Raw genomic sequence first — 20,460 nt, forward strand, 5'->3', positions numbered from 1 at the left:
TAACAATTAAAATGTACTTAACGTTTTGTACATAAAATTCAAACCCACAAAAAATATCAAGAAAGAACCCCAAAAAATAGTGTTTGGGCTATACAAAAAGAAGCCCAAAAATCTTGGCAGCTGCAAAATGAAATTTCAATGTCAAATTGCCCAATTGGATCGGAGGCCCGGGTTTAATGTCCAGCAGAGGTAGCCCGCGAGGTGGTCCAGAAAGAGCCCAATGCAGCAGTCCTTGGTTCAGCCCAGTCTCACAGACCAGTAGCAGTGCAGCCCAGTGAGGCCAGTCTGCCTCCTCAGTCCAGAATGCGTGCAGCCCAGTCTGAGCGCAGCCCACTTGCAATGCATAGTCCAGCAAGTATACAATCAGGTGGTGCAGACCAAAGAGTTGGACGGTCCAGTTGAGAGTTTCGGCCCAGCGAGAATTTTAGGCCCAAAAGAAACAGTCTGGAGTTAGGTGCACCCAAAGGAATGGGTTTCCAGCTTGGACGGTCCAAGGGAGTTGAGTCCAAAAAACTGAAGAGTGTTCAACCCAATTCAACAAAACAAAACAAGCCCAAGTCTATGAATGAAAAATAGACACAATCCAAAAAATGAAACAAAATAAAATCAGCCCAAATTTTAGAGAATTGAAAAATGAGAAAAAGAAATGCATACAAAATCAAGCCTACAAGGAAAAATCCCTATTCAATCTCCCAAATAAGTGAGGGGAAAAGACGCTCTAAAAGATAAGAACACAAGTACACAAGACCAACAATTGAAAAACCAAAAGCATCAAAGGAAAGACGTGCTAATTTTGAGAAGTTGAAACGGGGTTGAAACACTTCAACTAATTGAAACCAACACAAAATGAATTTTGCACCAAGGACTATGAAGAGCCGAGAAACTTCAATGAGACAGTTTGTTGCCAAGAAACAAAAGGGGGTGTGGAGGAAAATTATGTACTTTGAGTGGTGGTCACAATAAGACAAAAAATGGTTAGTGCTCAAGTGATTGTGCAAGTGAAGCAAGGCGTGCTCGTTGATAATTAGGAGAGTTAGTTCAAGGTTGTGTAAGTTGAAAGATGAAGTGAAGAGATGTGAGGGAAGGAGGCAAACGTTCCAAGACCCCAGCTTTTTGGATGACAGATTGCACAAGAGCAAACCTTTCAGTTGTTCAAGGAATGAGAAGAGGCCAAAGAAACACTTGAGTGTACGAGAGGTGAGTACATCAAGGTTGATCAAGGGCTGGGGATGTGCATATTGGTTCCAAAAATCAAAAGCAGTATCTGCAGCAACAGAGTTATTACCATGAATTCCTGAAGTGAGATGAATCATCTTTGCATAAATGCCCCCTGAAGTTGCTTGCTGCAGCCACAACAACAAGTGGCATGGCAGCAGTAAAAGCAAGGTCGTTGCAGCAAAAAGCAGCTGCTGTCACAGTGCCATGGTTCTGCAACAGAAAAGCAGAGTTAATTGATAGCCTAGCAAGATGATAGGAGAGGTTAAGAAAACTCCCTGAAGTGAGATCAATAATCCTCGCATAATTGCCCCTTGAAATTGCTTGCTGCAGCCACACCAACAGCTGCTGCCACAGAGCCAAAGAACAGCTGCAGTGTGGATGAACAGCACAGCAACAGCAGCAAAAGACAGCAGCAGTAGCAGCGCAGTGATGCAACAGCGGCGAAGCACAGCAGCAAAGCAGTAGCAGCATAACAGCAGCAGCGAAGCACAGCAGCAGTAGCAGCATAACAGCAGCAATAGCAGCAAAGAAACAGCTGCTACTCTGCAGCCAACGAAGCCTTGCAGCAGAGCAGCAAACAGAGTGCTGCTTCAGTACGGAACTTGCAGCAGCAGGAGGTGATTGTCTGGAGCAAAAAGCAGCAGCGACGGAAGCGCTGCAGCAGAGAAGGACAGCAGCAGCAGCAGCAGAGAGGCTGTGGGACTCCTTCGTGCACCGTCTGCTGCTGTAGCAAGGAACTGAGACAAGCAACTGTTAAAAAATATTTGAATTCACAATAGACAAGGATACTCCCTGAAAATTCTGTCCTGTTGTTCATGCTACACCAAAGAGACGGCATCAGCAACAGTAATAACAGCAGCAGCTGCAGACATTGATACGGCAGACTCTTTCTCATTTTGCTCGAATATATGGGATTCCCAAGCCGTCGCATTTAATGATACCAGTAATGTGTCCATGTAGTTCATCCCCCCGGTAAACTTCAGCTGATTTGGTTGTACAAGCAAGGTTGGCCAAGTGGTCTGCCGCCATATTTCCTTCCTGATAGATATGAGTAATCCGAAACTCCACTTGCTTTAGGAATAGGTTGATATGAAATAGCATGTGCTGTAGTGTCCAGTGACCTTTAGGGTTTAGGGTTTAGGGTTTAGGGTTTTATTTTTTATTTTTTATTTTTTTTTATCAAAACACCCGAAGGTGGGGGAGGCTTATCGGGGTCCCCATCCCATCTTCATAAAAAGAGCAATAGTTAACATTACAAATAAAACAGGAAAGCATAAAGGGAGGAATACTACTCCTTTACATTAATAAACAACAAAAGGTTTAAAAGAACAGTATCAGAATTGCCTGTAGCGACGTCTGTTTTTGTCTGGCGGGGTAGGAGCGGGAACTAGGAACTGCTCTCTTTCCTCTGTGTCGGTTGGATTACTGTTCTGCGAGCAAATAGGGTCCTGAATCTTCAATGGTTGTGGGCTAACCGGATTGCCATCATCGTCTTCCCCTTCTGATTCATCGGTGTCATCCCAATCCCTTAGTTGTCGAGCAACCACTCCAAAACATTTCAAGCTTTTGAAGAGTTTAGATGCCTGTTGGAGGTTAATCCGTTTCTTCCTTATTTGGGTTTCCACCCCCCTGATAGTAGTATTGTTCTTATAGTATACCGACAACATCAATCATCTAAGCAAGCAAACAAGCATATAATCAATGTCATATATCCCAACAATATGGAGGTGACGTGACGAAGTAGAGACATAGTTACCTTGTGTGAACTCTCCACTTGAATGTTTAAGCTACGGATGATTCATAACCAGCAAACAACACCAGAAGCATTCATTCCAATACATGTTGCATTGTGCATAATGTACTTTCCAGCTAAGATCAACGAACCTCAACTTAATTCTACCTCCCAACTTTGCAACGCCACAGTGAGGAAGAGCTTAACCCGACAACACACCTCAATCTTTGTACATCTCTTCCACTTCATTTTCTTCACTCTGATCCACACTATTGGAGTTATCATCACCTCTTCCCAACCCACGACAGCCCAGAAGAACAAGATCAAGAAGCTTCCTCCGAGCCTCATAAATCGGATTTGACTCGATCAAGCATCCTCTCTCATATGCCTCCCTCAAAAACACTGTGTGCTTCTTTCCTTTGGTTGACAGATAAAACATCCCTGGATGGTCCAAGAACAAATCCCTCACATTCAAATCAATTCCAAACCACTTCCTAAAATGACTAATCTTCTCCACCTCCACCATCTTCTCCACAGTCAAGCTCAAAAACTCATGGACAATCCCCACTGCCCTTTTCTCCATTCTCATCATCCTACTCTTAGTCCTCCTCATTTCCTCCAGCCACAGCTCCTCATACGGTCCAACATATGGCAATCTCTGCCATTCCTTAACTTTCGCCTTGAAATTCTTCTTTACTCGCATCCCCGGTGGAAACCCCTGCTTAAAGCTATACCTGAGGTCGGTCCTATCCACACTGCAATCCTCCTTACAACACTCCACGATCCTCCAATTCTCAACAGCAGGAATCAAACAATCCTTAAATGCTTCACCATCATTGAGCACCAAAAAATGAGTATTGGGTTCATTTCCATCTTGAAGCAAGAAAATGTCAGAATTGCTTGAAATAACATAGTCCTCGAAGTTATCTGGCAGTCCCAATTCTCTCCAGACCTTGAAAATGGCTCGAAGCGGCAACTTCCTGGAGACGGACATCGATAGAAGCTTGACCAATCGGGTTACTACAAGTGGCAGCGAGTTATCTATAGCCATGGATTCTTGGCGGACGATTTTGAGGGCGGCCGGGGTGAGGGTGCAGAAGGGTTGGAGCTTGACGGGGTGATTGAAAATGTGGAATATGTGGGGATACTTGCGGAGGAAGGCGGCGGGGCCGCGGTTCAGGTGGAGCCTCTGGGAGACGCGGTGGAGAAAGTCGAGGGAGACGGAAGGTGGAGTGGAGTTTGAGGCGAGGATGAGGTCTTGTATGGATATGACTTTTAGCAGATTTTTGTATTTCTCCATCAACTTTTCGAATGTAGGGTCCCGAAATCTTGAGTCCACATATTGGGCTGAGGTGGTTTTAGTGCGGCGGAGGACGGCGGTGGCGCCGGCCGGGCGGATTTTCTTGAAGATGTGGGCCGCCATAGCACAGCCTGCAGGGGTTCAAATTTCAGTGTTGTTTCTTTATGGACAAAAATAACCCTATGCCTTCATAAATAAATAAAATTTTATGTATTATGATTATATATAAATATATTATAATACTCTCTTAGAAGTCAAATATTAACCTATTAATAAATCATGATAACAAATTATTCTCGACACGTAAATAATTAGATAATGTGAGAACTACCACTATTATATTGAATTTCTATTTTTGCCCTCCACAAATTACAGATTTCACTTTGTAGAAAGAAATATAGAAACAAATTATGCAAAAGCGAAGGCTAAATTTTATAAAATACCTAAAAGAACTTCCATTCTAGACACGAAAGATGCTTTCTTTTTATAATTAGTATAGATAATAAGAAACATGTGCATTTAAATTTTTAATGAAATAGTTTTAACAGAGAAATTAATTTTTATACAAATAATAGTTAATCAAATGAAACTTTATAATTAAAGTAAATAAATTAGAAATGGGACCTTCAAGAAAAGTCTTTTAATTACTAAAATCAATAGTGTTACTATTAATAAAAACTCAATGTTTGGTGTGTTTTGTAGTGCTTTGGCAAAACTAACATGTTCTTTCTTCCTTCTCATTCAATACTAAAAACGAGTTAAGTCATATAAAAGGTGGGACGAAATACATAAATAAATCTAGACTAAAAACATATATCCATAAAATAAAAGACTTTAACCCTTTTTAACGAAACCAACAAAATACATGCATGGAATTCTAGTGCATGGACCTTCAACAAAATACATGCATGGAATTTTTATACAAATAATAGTTAATCAAAGTTTTATCAAAACACACATATTGATCTTCAATTGCCTTTAGAAAGTCTTTTACTTTAGTGCATTTTGGATTAAACCTCAACTACCTTTGTTGATATGCTTCTTTATGAGCATCAAACTTAAACCGTTAGACCACTCCCACTGCTCATAAGAAGCTGTCTCAGTAGGCGTAATTTTGAAGATCAAGATTTTTTTTCTACTGATATAAGAAATAGGAATAAATGATCTCAGATTAGGCCTAATTATAACATTTAAATAGTTTACTAAAATCATTCTCCCACTAAATGTAATAAAATCATTCACTGTGTTCGTGTTGTGACAGTGAAAATATAAAATTAAGTATTACTTCACTTTCAATTAAGATTAGGTATCATCACTCAATTTAATTAAAACTTAGACATTTGGACAACTATTTGTATACGTAGATATATTATCTCCTTCCTTTGTCTTTTCCAAAACCTTTTAAATTGCCTTCCAATTTTTAAACACATTCAAATATGGAAATCAACATTGTGACCACACCTACACTCAAATTTGTGTTGGTAAGACAATTGTGCCAACTGAAACTTGACCCCAATCTATTCTCATAATTCCAATTGATAGAGAATGAGAACCAGCCTGCTATGTTTAAGGGTCCAAGCCTAACAAATTACCATTACTTCTGGACTGTACAACCGCCTCACCACCATGTACACCTCTTGCTTCATACACACAGAATCACACACACACACTGCTCTCCCACAACCCATCACGCCTTCAACTGTTGTATTTTTGACTAACACAAAGCACACGCACTCCCACCCACTTATTTTCACTGTCACAACACGAAACATCAGCTCCACTTCACTCAAACCCCAATTTCTCATCATTAACCTCAAGAACAACAATTACACAACGACTAAAATTGCAGAAATTGCAGAAATTTCACACAGAGGGAGGGAAATTGCAGAAATTTCACACAACGACTAGAATTTTTCAGAAATTGCAGAAATTTTCCAGAAATTACAACATTACATACAACATTAGATACAAAATTTTTCAGAAATTTTGCTGAAAACAAGATGCTAAAAACACACCCAAACCCAAAAAAAAGAAGAATAAGTAAAATGCAACAAAGAAATAAGGATTACCTGGAGAATCCTCGCTCTTCGCCTTCCTCGTTGCCGATTTACCGTCCTTGTTGCCGTGAGTTTAGGGCTAGGGTTCTAAGAGATGGGTTTGTAGAAAAAATGAGAGGAGAAAGATGGAAGCCGTCCTCGTCCCCGTCCTCGTTGCCGACCTGCCTCCTTGTTGCCGTGAGTTTGGAGTTAGGGTTCTAAGACATGGGTTTGAGGAAGAAATGGAGATGGGTTTGGGGAAGAAATGAGAGAGGAGAAGGAATGGAAAAGAAAGACAAGTGAGGAACAACAAGGAAGAAAAACGATAAGAAGAGAGAGAAAGAGATGAGTTTTTGATTTTTGACTTTTTGTATAATTATTATTATTATTAATATATTATTATTATTATTAGTATTTGTATTTGTATAATTATTTGTTTGTTTCTGTCCAAAAGATTCACTCACTTTTTTAGGTAAATAGTTAGTAAAATATTATAAATATATTTTTGTAGTTTTTATACTTATTGATTAATTTAATTTTAATTTATTTATTACTTTTTTTATATTGAAAAAGTGTTTATAATTTATTTAAGTATATTTAAAAAATACAGTTATCCCATATCTGGACACATGGTACTAACTAGTTTATAATATAATATAGTAGTATATATCTATATATAACAATAATGGGGCAAAAGTATAATTTACGTAAAATAGAAGGATGAAGGAGCAAATAACAGCGATAGGTCTGATTCGTATACCTTGGAGAGATCAATCAAACAGCTTCCCCTGTTCCTTTAGCCTTCCACCAATTTCAGCCACTGAAAGCTCGTATGAATCTCTCTCTCTCTCTCTCTCTCTCTCTATGTGTCATAAACACACACACACGCACACAAGCATCTTGTTCGGACGAGCAAATACATTTATTGCATTGCATGCATTTGTCATTATCTAGAGTGAGTTGGAGCTCGGCTTCTTGCACGTTTTTTCCATCTCTAATCTGTCTGTGGCTACGTCTGATTTCGTTTAATTTTTATGTTTTGAATGGAGAAGAAGAAAATCTGATACAAATAGCTGTTTATGTCTCATGGATTGCAGGAGTTCGATTGGATTTTAAATTGATCCGGAAGCTTGTGAGAGATATTACTCCCCCCCCCAAAAAAAAAAATCCCTTTTCTTTATGTAAAGTGATTTAATTTTCTTGAGTAAAAAATACAATTTAACCCCATGTGATATTGCAAATATCCAAATTATCCCCTATAAAAAGATTAGCAATTTATCACCTTGTATTTTTTAAAATGAAGCAATTTACCCCTTTATGTTTTTTCAAATTAAGTAATTTACCTCCCTAGATAGGGGGATAAATTAGTATTATTTTTTTATAAAGGGATTATTTTCTCATTTGTAATATCACAGAATAAATTGTATTAAACCCATTCAATTCGTTGACGTGTCGGACATATTTCTATCAATCTCAGTCAATTTTAGATGGGACAAAATAATAAAATAATTTAAGAGAATCAATGAAAATCTATTAAGCGTCGAAAATTCCGTATTAAGAAAATCATTAACTCATAATTTCAACATGTCTTTTATTTGCAAATAAAATACACATAAGACATATTAAGACAAAATAATTATTTATTTTAGGACTATTTTGATATTTTTTGTTTTCAAGTAGTTGTAATCTTCTTACATTTCCTCTTTCTGTCTCCACACTACAAGAAAATTTAATTTATTACCAACAATATAATTAATTATGATAAAATAAAATTAAATTAAAAATTTTAACTTTTTTTCAATCATATTTATTATGATTTTTAGCTGTATATGGTCAAAATATTAACTATGATTTTAACTATGAATAGTATTTGTTTTATTTGCAAAAATACGATTAATAGCCATCGTGCAGTCATAGGTAATTTTATTTGCCATAATTTTTTTTAATTATAATAATTAATTATAGTGAAAATTCATATGATTTTTGGTGCCAATTTTAAATTTTATTTTTCGTACAAAATTTTAATACTAGGTGATAAAATGCTAAAAAAATGAGAAAATTGTAATTTCGGTTCCAAAATATAGGATAATTTACAAAATTAGTCACATACTTTTTAAAATACCCAACATTAGTCACACACTTTAAAAAATATTACAAAGTTAGTCCTATATTTTATAATATTAGTTCCACACTTTGAGAAAATATAAAAAAATTAGTTCCACACTTTAGAAAAATGTTCCAAAGTTAGTTTCAATCATTAATTTTTCAACGTTTTTCCTAAAATATGGGACTACTTGCCATATTTTTTTAAAGTGTGGGACTAATATTGCAAACCACTTTATATTTTAGAACCAGAATTGCAATTTTCTCGCTAACAGAGTGTTGGAAAGTTGATCAGGGGGAAATCGCTCCAACAAAAACATTTCAAGGGGCAATAGTGCATTTTCTTACTTTGTAGGGCTGGACTAATTATCAAAATATAATTTCTTGAGGGTGTTAAGTGCAATTCGCAGTATTATTTTATATACTTTAGCACCGCCCCCCGACGCCGCGCCACCGTCATCAGCATCATCACTTCCGAGAAACGTTCCAGTATATCTGCAATCTCCGGCGCCACCTCTCAAGTTCCGTCCCAATCTAATCCAACAATCCGACGGTGCAGAATTTCCTCCGCACATGTGCATGCCTTTAGATATACGTTTTCAGCCCAACATAAATCAGATTTTAAAACGCGATTTCTTACGTGGATGCATTGAAATGCTTTTAAGTAGACTTTTTTATTTCAATAAATAATCATTTTTAAATAATTAAAAATTTATCGATATTTTTTTTCATGCATTTTTGGGGAAATAATGTCATATAATAAAATTAAAATTAATTACTATTTTATAAAATATAATTCAAAATCATAATTAAAAAATTATATAAATAAATTTAAATAATTGGAAAATTTTCACTCCCTTCCCTAATATAATTACATGTAAACTACTTGTGGTTAGAAAAATTATATATAGTACCCACGAGGTTTGTTTTTATCTAAATTTATTGAATTTGTCAATATTAATAAAAAAATTGAAAGACAATTGATTTTCACCTTAATTGATTTATTACTAACTTATTGCAAGTCAAATAATTTATTTTTACTAAACTACCCTTATAACGGTGAAAATATACTTCTACATGCATTAACGTGTGAAGGGTATAAGGGTAATTTGATCATAAAAATATCTATTTGATTTGCAATAAATCAGTAGCAAATCAATTAAGGGTAAGTATGAATTTTTATCAAATATTATTGTTAATTTTAACTAATTCGGTGAACTTTGGTTAATAAGAGACTTATTTGTTAAATGAAAGCAAATTTAAAAAAATACTAAATTTAATTTTTCAAACCTCAAAAGATGTAGATTTTAATAGCATCAAACCTGGAGGAAAGAGAGTGCAATTATTCCTAATTAACTTGTAATTCGAAATTTGAAATTATTATTTCTAAGGGGTAATTACACTCTCCTCCCATTATGTTTGATGTAGTTTTACGTAGACCCCATGTGGTTTGAAAATTTATATTTAATATCCACGAGGTTTGCTTCTGTCTACCAGATAAATTTCCTAATTAGTTAAAATTCATCAAATTCGATGATATTAACGGAAGAAATTGGATAAAAATCCGTATTTATCACCGATTGACTTATTATTGATTTATTGCAAGTTAAATAAATCTTTTTATGATCAAATTATTACCATTATACATCTTCACACATTAATGCATTTAAAGTATGCCTTCACAGTTTTAAGGATAATTTAGTCATAAAAAGATTTGTTTGACATGCAATAAGTAAATCGAAGATAAATACTAATTTTAATTCATGTCTTTTTTGTTAATATAACAAATTTAATAAATTTCGACTAATAGATAAACTTATTTGCTGTATAAAAATAAATTTCAAGAGTATTAGATATAATTTTTCAAGTGTCACATCAAGAGGGAGAGTCACACGACAACTTCTGCCGTAGGTTTCTGCAGTGGGCCTCAAAAGGGAAGGATGATGGAGGTCTGTTCCAATATCCTAATAATTAAACTTTATTAGTTTTTATTTAATTTTTAAATAAATTAATTAAAATATATTTTTAAATTATGAATTTTAATTTTATATAATTTAAAATTTTTAAAATATCTTTTTGTAAAGTAATATACTTTTACTTTACTTATTTTCATATTCTTTTAAGAGAAAAAAAAAATAATAACAGTAAAGTATTAATTTCCACATCACCGTATAAGGATTGTACAATTATTTTTTATTTAAGGGATTTTTATATTTTTTTAAACAACAAACGGTATTCATTATTTTTCAAACAAAGAATCCAAAAATTTTAGTGCATTTATGTTTAGTAAATAGCTATGTTTGTAGGAATTGAACTCACAATAATTGAATTATAGAACTCAAACAAGGGACCATTGCATTTATGTTTAAGGATGATAGGTAGGTGAGTTGGGGAGAGAAATAATGAGGAAGAAGACAAAAAAAAATAAAAAAAGAAAAATATTATCTATTTATTTTAGTTTAAAATAAAATAAAAATAGTCCATTAATTACTGAGTTATTTTTAAATAATTAGTTAATTAAAAATTAGTTATATATAATTAGTTATAAATTAAAATAATCATCCTATTTATAGATAGAAACATATAGTTTTTAAAAACTAAATACGTATGCACTGAGTTAATAAATTATTATTTACATTATTAAATCTGAATAACAATGGTTAAAAATAAATTATAATATTTCAAAAAAGTAAAAAATAAAGAAATTAATTAATAAAAATATACCTTCTGTCTTTTTTTTGGGCTGACATGAACAGATTTTGATTTGGAAAATTTGATAGGAGGAATCTTTGAACTGCACAAGATTAATAGACATGTTTGTCTGTAATTTCAAAAGCCCAGAAGATTACATAATTAAATCTCAACAACTATTTATATAATTATCCTACTTTGTTAAAAATAAAAATATTCAATTCTCAAGTATTGCAATATATATATGTTTTTCTAAGTATTGAAAAAATATTCTCATGGCTCCATTTTTTGCTCGTACACCGATTCACTCGGAGCAGGCTAATAACGGGCCAAATACGTTTATAACGGGCTAGCCAAATTGCTAGTAAATACAAAAATTTGTAATTAATTCAAAGAAAAATTCTAAAAGAAGTTGACAATTCCTTACTTTTACGCTTAAAAGCTTCTGACATCTTATTTATTGATCTTACAAGTCCGTTTTATAAAAAAATTATCGAAGGCTTTACAACGTCTTATAAGATGTTTCAAAAAACTTATAAGTTGACCAGAACGAAATTTAAATTAAGTAGTAGCATAAGTTTCTTCTATTAATTTCAATATTTCCTACAATAAGAATTGTTATTCCTTCCTTAACCGAAAAAAGTATGTGTGGAGTTAAGTCTCCAAAGAAACATCCTTTGCTTGATACCAAAACTCACACTACTTCATATACTTTTCCTCCACACCAATCCTCAACAAATACATAAAAAGAAAATCTTGCAAGATAGAAAAAACAATAAATCCTTCATACCCACATCGATTTCTTGATAAAGAGTCATTTTTTTTTTTTTTTTTTGGTGAAGATGGGCCAATCCCTCAATAAATTTGGTGAGTTATTTCTCCCCGTTATTCATGCACGTACTGTGCAAAGATACCGCTGTGAAAGTAGACATACAGCCACATTCGACATGTTTTTTGTGCAGGAAATGAGGAGAAGAAGGTGAAGGAAATCGGACCGGTGATCGAACTATGCTACGATGCGTACTTTGTGAAGACTGAGGATTGGAGCTCAGCAGATTTGTACCATGCAGTTTGCCAGACCGTCGAGTATCTGAATTTCTTGAAAAATTATTTTTCTTTAGTACGTAGTTTATGGTATTTTAATTATGTTGGTTTATGGTATTTGAACTTTTTTCTCCAGAGAAATTAACAAGGCAATTGGTAGTACTCAATTCCGGGTGCCGCAGACTAGCACACTCCTGGAAGCATACAAAGTGAGTATATATCATCTCACATTGTAATTTTATAATTTTATTCATTTTTTGATCGGTTTGGTTAGAAATTTATATGTAACTTGTACAAATACAATTAAGTTATAAATTTTAATTTTATAAATTAATTCATATAGGACAAAAAAATATCAATTCCTGAATTACAGAATTAAAAGATATCAATTTCTCCAAGTTACAAGATTAGCATTGTTATTAATTGAGTCAAATGCAAGTCATATGAAATTTTCCAAAATCGACGAAAAATGATTAAATTGTCAAAATTTAAACTTACCGAGTTAAATTACGAAAATTAATTTGCGTAGGACCAAAACTATCACCTCCAAAAATTACACAATTAAAAATGCATTTTTTTCCCAAATGTGGATCGTCTAACATAAGATTGAAATGAAAATGAATGCTGACGATTTCACAATTTTAGAAACATCACAAAGGCAAAGGGAAATCTTTGACAAAGGAAGAATTCCAAGAAATCCTTCAAGAAGTGATACTCGACACAGGACTCACCAGCATTGCGTCAAAAGACATGCTGTTCTACCTGTTTGGAGTACCTGCCACTGCCTTGTTCGTAAAGCAGCGTTTGGCTCCAAAGTTAGTTCCAAATGAAGCTTTCATTCCTGTTGTTACTTCTGCTACTGTTTTCCTTCTGGCAAAGCTGAAGAAGATATGAGCTCATAATGAGTCTCAGTTATATGTCCCTCTTCATTGAGAGATCTTTAAAATTATAATGGAAATTTTATTTCATTAGGAAAAACGGGGCAGGTACGCGTCGACGAGATGGAGAGTACAAGCATATTCTAACACCACCAACGCAAATAGACAACGAGAAATTAACATCACAATCTACTTCATAAGAATCCAAAAACATTCACCCACGAATGCGATGTCTCTGGTTTACAACGAAAACATCAACCACGAAAGTTGAAATACCTTTATTTGCGTTCGCAATCGCACACTTATTTAGACTAACATGCATCACATACTCTGATAAAAAAAGAAAATTTTCCACGACTTTCAAATCCCACATCAGAACTCGTTGACATACTGACCACTGCAAAGAGTTACACGATTGGATTTTAGCTTCTGAAACTTCGCATCATGACATATTTATGGTAGACGGACAAAGGCTATGAATGAAAAACCTTCCACCAGCCACAACAGTAGAGGATTTGCAAGCACTTCTTTTAGTTTCATCAACGCCCACCACAATCCGATATCCCTGAAGGTTTTTATCCCAACTGATCCAACCAGAGAAGGCAACCAAGCTTATAAAATTTGAGACGTACTTCACCTATTGAAATCATAAGCTCCATTCAACCAGTCTGGTAAGCTCGGCACAAGCTGGCATGATTAAGGTACATCATCTTCAGGTGACCCAGAAATGTGAAACATTAAAAATGTATGATTGATTTGAAGAAACAGAAGTAAATTGTAGGGTGCTAGCATAAAGAAACAATAGTAAAACAGTAACACCACCATGAATTCTCTTTTATATATTACCAGTGCCAGTTGGATTCTCGCAAAAATCACAAGATTGCTGACGGTTACAATTTGGATTGTATATTCACATTATAGATTACATTTTCATTTTGCTCCAAGTAATCCATGTGCCGCTCATAATCAACATAATATGTGTGGTGCTGGGGCGGGGGGGCAATTGGAATCTGGGTCATTTACATATGGTACAAATTCAGTTCGATGCTGGCTAATCCTAGCTCTGGCACAAGATAAAATAGCAGCTGACTTGATGGTCATCATAACCAGGAAGGCATTAGCAAATGAATATGCAGGCACAAGGAACTAAAAGGCCAAATGAAGTGAAAGAACAAGTGCACCATAAAAGCAAGAGATGAAATTGCCAAGTCGCTAAAAACTGTCATGTACTCCAAAAGAAAAACTGATGATGATTAAACTCTGGATGCACCCAAGAAAAGAAGCAAGAGCCAATAGAATTCACCAGTACGTCAGCCTCCAGATGCAGCTGACATGTAGTTCAATTTCTCTCAAAGCATCAATAGACCAAAAACACGCTCAAGAAAATGAACTACTTAAAGTGCGCATTGTACAAGGTTAGAAGAAATGAGAGAGAGAGAGAGAGAGAGAGAGAGAGAGAGAGAGAGACCTATTCACCAGCAGGTGCCTGCAATACTCCCAGACCAACCATGGTCCATTAGAAACCTAATAACATTTGGCCATTCTTCAACAGCGATGGATGAAATAATAGCACCCAGCCATGGACATTTGCTGCGGTAAACCGGTTACGACCTTAATACGTAAAACCAAAATATGGATCAGAAACTTAAGGGAAGAACCCATCAAAACAAGTTAATTACTTGATAGCATGGAATGAACAAATAGAAGAAGTGTATTTACCCAACCAAAACAAGATAAGTAAACGTATAATAAACAAAACATGAATTACCTTTGTCATGTATGCTCTCTTAATCATCTCACACAAAGAAACGACCTTCCCAGAGAGATTGTCCTTGATACTGCTGGCGTGGAGCCATAGGCTGTTGGTGTCCTTTCTGAAATTGTTGCTGCTGCTCATCATACTGCTTCATATGTTCCAAAAAGTGATTATCCTGCCAGCCTTTCTGATTTTCACTCTGGACTTGCGGCGTAGAGACTTGCTTCCCAGGGAAAGGGAAGGCGGCTATCTCCATTGAGCCATTGCTCTTGCTCACAGAAGAGAATGTGGGACCTACTTGATTCATTGAATTACTGAATCCAACACTTTGGTTTGAGAAAGACAACTGATACCCATCTAGCCAACTGTAATCATCCATTTGCGGAATTGGACTTTCGTTTTTCAAGGCCACAGTGTACAATGGATCATCCACAACTTTGGAAGGAACAGAACCAAATCCAGGTGGTGGACCAAAGTGTCTAACAGGTCGACTCACTGGATTCTTCTTTAAACCTGGGGCCATGACAGAAGATGGTTTCACAGAGAGCACATCAGGTGATGCTCCGGAAGAAATAATGGAGTCAAATTTTGATGGTACGGTGGCTTGTGGAATCTGAATGGAATGATTATTGCTGGCGCCAGTATTAACAAACTGGGGATAGGGCATGGGAAGAGCAGCAGGTTGAGGAACTCCAAACCTATCTTGCAATTCAGACTGCAGTAAGAGTCCATTTTCCGTCAAATTCAAGTGGGCCAAACCATCCACAATTGGAGCATGTTCTACAGGCCACTTAGACATGCTGGATTGGATAGGCTGCAGATACTGAGAAGTGCTATTAGCAACAGTTGCAGAAGGTTTCATGCTTGAACTTAATGCACTCTGCAAGAGGAAACTATCATGTGCAACAGAGAAGGACCCATTCTCATTCCCAAAATCAATCTTGCCAGCCCCACCAACAGAAGCCGCCACCTCTGGAGAAGCTAATTTTGAGGAAAGCTCGTCCATATGCTTCTCAGTAGTGGATGGCTTAAAAACAATCACCTCATCCTCATCCTCAGCTTCTATACCCGCCTCTATCTTAGAGACAACACCCAGAGCCATTTGGCTCCCTACTGGGATGTCCAGAGAGCTACCATTCAAAACGGGTTCCAACTGATTGGTAAGCAAATAATCATCAGAACTCCGTGGCTCAACTCCAAACACAAATTTCTTCAGCTTAGTGTCAAAATAGACTCCCTCCTGGCCAATTCGGACAACGTTAGCAAGGGCCTTTCCCGCTGCAATAATCCTCTGAACACGGGAAATTTTTCCTTTATTGCCTCCATCACCGCCAAAAGAGTGCTTCCTTGAAAAATCAAGGATGAGTTGAGCAGGAAGAATGGGAAGAAATCCTCTCAATTCAACGTCTTCTGGTAATGCAAGTCGATTAGCAGTCTCACTCTCATCATACTTGCTCATATTAGAAAAACACGTTTCATCTTCATTTTCATTAACAAAGACATATCCACTTGCTAAGAGCTTGTTTAGAAATGAGATACATTTATTCCAGAACAATGATCTAGCATTCAATTGTTTCTCCTCCAGTTCACTGCCAACTGCAACATCCTGATGACAAGCCAACCATTCCACAAAAACCATAATCCCAGGTAATAAATAGCTCGATGAGGGATCATTTAACTCGTTACACCGTTCAAGAATGCAACCCATAAATTCAAAGGTCGCAGTAAAAGCATTTTGAAGCAGGACCGAACGCTGTAGAATATCAGCATATGATTGATTCTCATTTTCCCTGTTTACATTATGCACAGTAAATATCAGAATGGCAATCATCCTGACAATTGCAAGCCTGCACTCAGCAGCATCTGAACCGAAACTGAACTCCTCATCTGACCCAGAAGAAAGAAGTTCCAATAGATCACTTTTAACCACTGAGGACACTTCAGCAAAGGTCTCCAGGCTGGGATCACCAAAAGAACTAAGTATCAGCAAGCAATAATTTTGCAGTTACAATCCTCTAATACTCTTGAAAATTCAAAACTAACCTTGTGCGTGTAAAGAGAATTCCATTCAGCCTAACAAATCGCGTGATAAAGGCTTTGAAGAGTTCAAAATTATTTGAAGCTCTTTGCTTAACTGCACTAGCTTCCACTTTATTATCTTTGAAAGATGACCTCATTTCCCCTTTGCTTCTTCCTTTTCCATGAGTCCTTGATGGTGATGTCTTCATTGTAGCAGTTTTAGCATCACCAAGTAGTTGCAAATAATTCTGACGATTCTGCAAAATAAAGAAGACATACTGATGACAAGAAAGACCTTGTGCTGTTAAGAACATCAACAGATCTTGTTGATTGTTAATGCAGCTCCCATATTATGCTTTTCCAAAAAGTAATGTTGAAGATCCTGAAAACCTAACTAGGTAATTATGGAAAAACTCCATACAAGATTTTTAGTATCAACAGACTGACAAAGAGATGTAGCATAAGACAGTGTCCATCAGAAACCTTCCCCACGCAGAAGAAGGTAGGCAACAAAATGCTGATTGAGATGATAGAGCAGAGCTAGCTTACACATGAATGACTCGCACTTGCTGTTAATAGATTAAAATAACCTACCTAATTATTACCAGACCTGAGACAGAAGTTCTGATTTGTTGGTTTTAATATATGCTAAATCTATGCTTCCTCAGATCTAGTTACTAAGTCAAGTACAAGTATAGCTAAAAATGATGCCATATAGGCACAATCAAGCAAGTTACAAACTTCAGCAACATGATGAAAACAATTATAAAGGACTTTATGTACCGCACTTATTAACATACTGAATCATACCTTCTCAAATGCAATAATCAAGTTGTCTCTTGCAGTAATGAAAGGGTTATCAACCGCTAAACTTCGAAAATAGCGATAAATTGAGAGCAGTTCATCATTCGAATATCCAGCCAGTATAGCAAGCTGGTAAAAGAAAAGAATAACTCCAAGTTAGATAAGCAATCAATGACAATGAACTCAAACAAAGGCTCGATGGAAGAAATCACTAAAGAACCATAATGGGAATTCGACAAAAATTCACCTGATGATGCGGATTACCACTTGAAGGCCAGAGTGAAGAAGCTTGCATATAATAGCTTGATGCAGCCGCAAAATCCCGAGTTTTTGAATCCCCTTCCCCATATAAGCCTTTGTAACGAGCAAGATCTCCGAGATAAATCAAACATCTGTGACATGATATTAAACCTTTCTTCACCTCAGAAGACTTATTTCCATCTTTTGACATCGGAATCTGATTATCTGGATCATCAGAAAAATATCCTAATGGCAGACCATACTTTGCTCTTATCTTCAACATCAGATCATGATAAAATCCAGTAGCCTCGGAAAGAAAAGTCCGAAACTGGGACCGTATCTTCATAAGTCGATCAGGTCCTCCTCGAACTGGACCTTTCCCATTTTGCGGCGCAGCTGATGCTGCTGAAGCTACAGCTGCATTGAAGAGTGCCCTTAGCTCCTCGATCCTCCTATAATGCAATTGCCACAAAGCATATTCTACATCATGTTGTTCAGAAAACGCATGGTCTTCAAGGACAATTGCTTCATAATTTTCACGCATATTTTGCCATGTGTTAGGATCCGACGGGATTCTCTCCTGTGCCGCTTTCCTTCTCTTGTTCTCCAACTCAACATTCTACAACAAGATAATGAAGTCATACAACAGAACATATACAAAATAACTTCGCTTTTATAACCAAGCAAGTAGATGAACAAGATAAGCATGGAACGCTGTAGAAGATCTTCCAGCAAAGGAACTCTTTCTGATCCACATCCACAATCCATGACCAAAGAATAATCTGCTATAAAATATAACTTTAGGAGCACATACCTTGTTGAAGAGGCGCTGAACACGCTCTCTTGAGGAATTTTCTTTGTTGTTATCCATTGGCATGGTCATCTTCCATTAAATATAAGGTCACAAATCAAGTCCACAATATGCAGCCTTAAGCGGTAATGTAGAAAATCTAATCCACAAGAAAGTGCCTGTGGCATAACATTTGAATTAGAAATGAATTTGGAAGGAGAATGAAGACTAAACTCCTATAATTGCTTCACTTAATGCGTTCCCAGAACCCACTTTTGCGTCACACCACACATGCACGCACTGCAAGTTTTAATAGCATTGGATGATGAAAACAAAATGATTGAAGAATTCATTGCACTTGCACTGGAAAACAGATACACAATGAAAATTTGATTTCTTCCCTCCACCTTGCAAATGCATCAACCTCTTTCGTGCCAGCAGGCAACAGATATCCATTTTCAAATCATGAAAAGACCACATAATTATGCCCATTATCTAACATAGCTTTATAGCTCATGTTCCATTCTAAAAGTTCACAAAGAACAATAAATAACATCGTGTTGGTCCATGTACCATCATATTCACCAACCACACGCCCACAAGAAACAATATTGAAATATAAGTTCATTCAAGTTTGTCCAGAAACACGTACATTCAGAACTTCAATTACCAAATTGCATGAAAACAGGGAGGAAAAGAAAGAAGAAAAGGAAAAGAATGAGATAACTAAAATTTCACGAACAACCCTAAAATTAATCCAATTCACGAACATGAATAAAAGCGGGGGCGGAACTAACAGATATATTCAAACTACATAGAACTACAGATTAAATAGAGAATACGATCGAAATTAAAAAAAAAAAAAAATTCAACCACAACGATCGGTCCACGGGTCAATCAATTCAAAACGCTCAAATCAACCAACAACGTACGTCGAAAATCAACAAGAATCATTAAAAAGAAGAATCAACAACAAGAATCGTTAAAGAAATCCCAACCCGATCTTCCAATAATAAACCGAAAATCATGACGAAAACCATAAAACACAAAAAAAAAAGGAAATCACCTCAACAAGAAAATAGCATGAAATCCGCAGAGATCCCAGCGAGTCTGCACTTGATTACCCCAATTCAAGGCCCCCATATATTAACACGCACACACGGGGAGCAGCAATTGATGGTGGGCTCTAGGGTTTCCGATCGAGGGGGTTCAATTCTTTGGAATATCTTGAATTCCCTGATGACAATCAAGGGTTTTCCGATGGCAGAAAATTCTGAGGAAGAAGAAGAAGAAAAGGAGATGAATTGAAAGAAAGAGGAAGAAGAGGGGATGACTTCTTGTTTTAGCTTTTCTTTGTTATGTATTTTTCAATTTTTTATTTAACATAAAATTTATCGAAAGGCATTTATGGTATTTAGGCCTCCTATCACTGTGACTCACCTCCTCTCAATCTTCGGCCTTGTTTGTTTCTATTTTTATTTCTTTTTTGTTTTTTAATTGCATTCTTTATTTAATTTAAAAAGGTCAAAACTTTTTAATTAGTATTTCTTATTTTTAAAAATGAAATATTATTTATCACAGACGATGAGTTTGAGTGCCTTGTAAGCTCAAATGCCTCGTCAACTTAGCTTGTTGCATTTTTAGGCCAAACCCATAAGACTCCTACCATCCGATCGAACACCTTGCACAGGACACTGAATCAAATTGCAAGCTACATCATTTGGTGCTGTATGTGGAAATGAAATCAGGCCTCCCAAACCCTTTATTTGAGAGGCTGGTGTGTAGACAAACGTCCACATTGGTTGCAAATGAAGAACTTGAGTGGTTTAGAAGTCCCAAGAACTCCTAT

The 20,460-nt window shown here is 36.1% G+C and overlaps 3 protein-coding genes across 5 annotated transcripts; 1 reads left to right on the forward strand and 2 right to left on the reverse strand.

Moving 5' to 3' along the window:
* LOC148788015 (protein ROOT PRIMORDIUM DEFECTIVE 1-like) lies at positions 1-6,611 on the reverse strand. Of its 2 annotated transcripts, XM_088880587.1 has the most exons (5): positions 6,320-6,611; positions 2,975-4,381; positions 2,563-2,892; positions 1,286-2,256; positions 1-513 (listed from the first exon to the last, which is right to left on the reverse strand). In XM_088880587.1, the coding sequence occupies exon 2, from the start codon at positions 4,371-4,373 to the stop codon at positions 3,171-3,173; it is 1,203 nt and encodes a 400-aa protein (XP_088736713.1). In that variant the 5' UTR covers positions 4,374-4,381; positions 6,320-6,611; the 3' UTR covers positions 1-513; positions 1,286-2,256; positions 2,563-2,892; positions 2,975-3,170. The 2 variants fall into 2 exon arrangements, with proteins under 2 accessions (XP_088736713.1, XP_088736712.1); XM_088880586.1 differs by having other exon boundaries at positions 1-2,256.
* Positions 6,612-11,793: 5,182 nt separating this feature from the next.
* Positions 11,794-13,102, forward strand: LOC105180148 (uncharacterized). Its single transcript, XM_011103808.3, has 4 exons — positions 11,794-11,947; positions 12,043-12,166; positions 12,261-12,333; positions 12,770-13,102. The coding sequence occupies exons 1-4, from the start codon at positions 11,923-11,925 to the stop codon at positions 13,016-13,018; spliced, it is 471 nt and encodes a 156-aa protein (XP_011102110.1). The 5' UTR covers positions 11,794-11,922; the 3' UTR covers positions 13,019-13,102.
* A 76-nt stretch (positions 13,103-13,178) lies between these two features.
* On the reverse strand, positions 13,179-19,987 carry LOC105180149 (nonsense-mediated mRNA decay factor SMG7). Of its 2 annotated transcripts, none has more exons than XM_011103809.3 (8): positions 19,678-19,987; positions 18,636-18,790; positions 17,829-18,440; positions 17,588-17,710; positions 16,802-17,034; positions 14,771-16,716; positions 14,471-14,613; positions 13,179-13,689 (listed from the first exon to the last, which is right to left on the reverse strand). In XM_011103809.3, exons 2-6 carry the CDS (start codon positions 18,702-18,704, stop codon positions 14,799-14,801), a joined length of 2,955 nt encoding a protein of 984 aa, XP_011102111.1. In that variant the 5' UTR covers positions 18,705-18,790; positions 19,678-19,987; the 3' UTR covers positions 13,179-13,689; positions 14,471-14,613; positions 14,771-14,798. The 2 variants fall into 2 exon arrangements, with proteins under 2 accessions (XP_011102111.1, XP_011102112.1); XM_011103810.3 differs by having other exon boundaries at positions 13,179-13,712.
* Between the last annotated feature and the right edge of the window lie 473 nt (positions 19,988-20,460).

The sequence above is a fragment of the Sesamum indicum genome, linkage group LG5 (assembly GCF_026168435.1).
Source record: "Sesamum indicum cultivar Baizhima isolate 11 linkage group LG5, ASM2616843v1, whole genome shotgun sequence".
In the NCBI taxonomy this organism is placed as follows: domain Eukaryota; kingdom Viridiplantae; phylum Streptophyta; class Magnoliopsida; order Lamiales; family Pedaliaceae; genus Sesamum; species Sesamum indicum.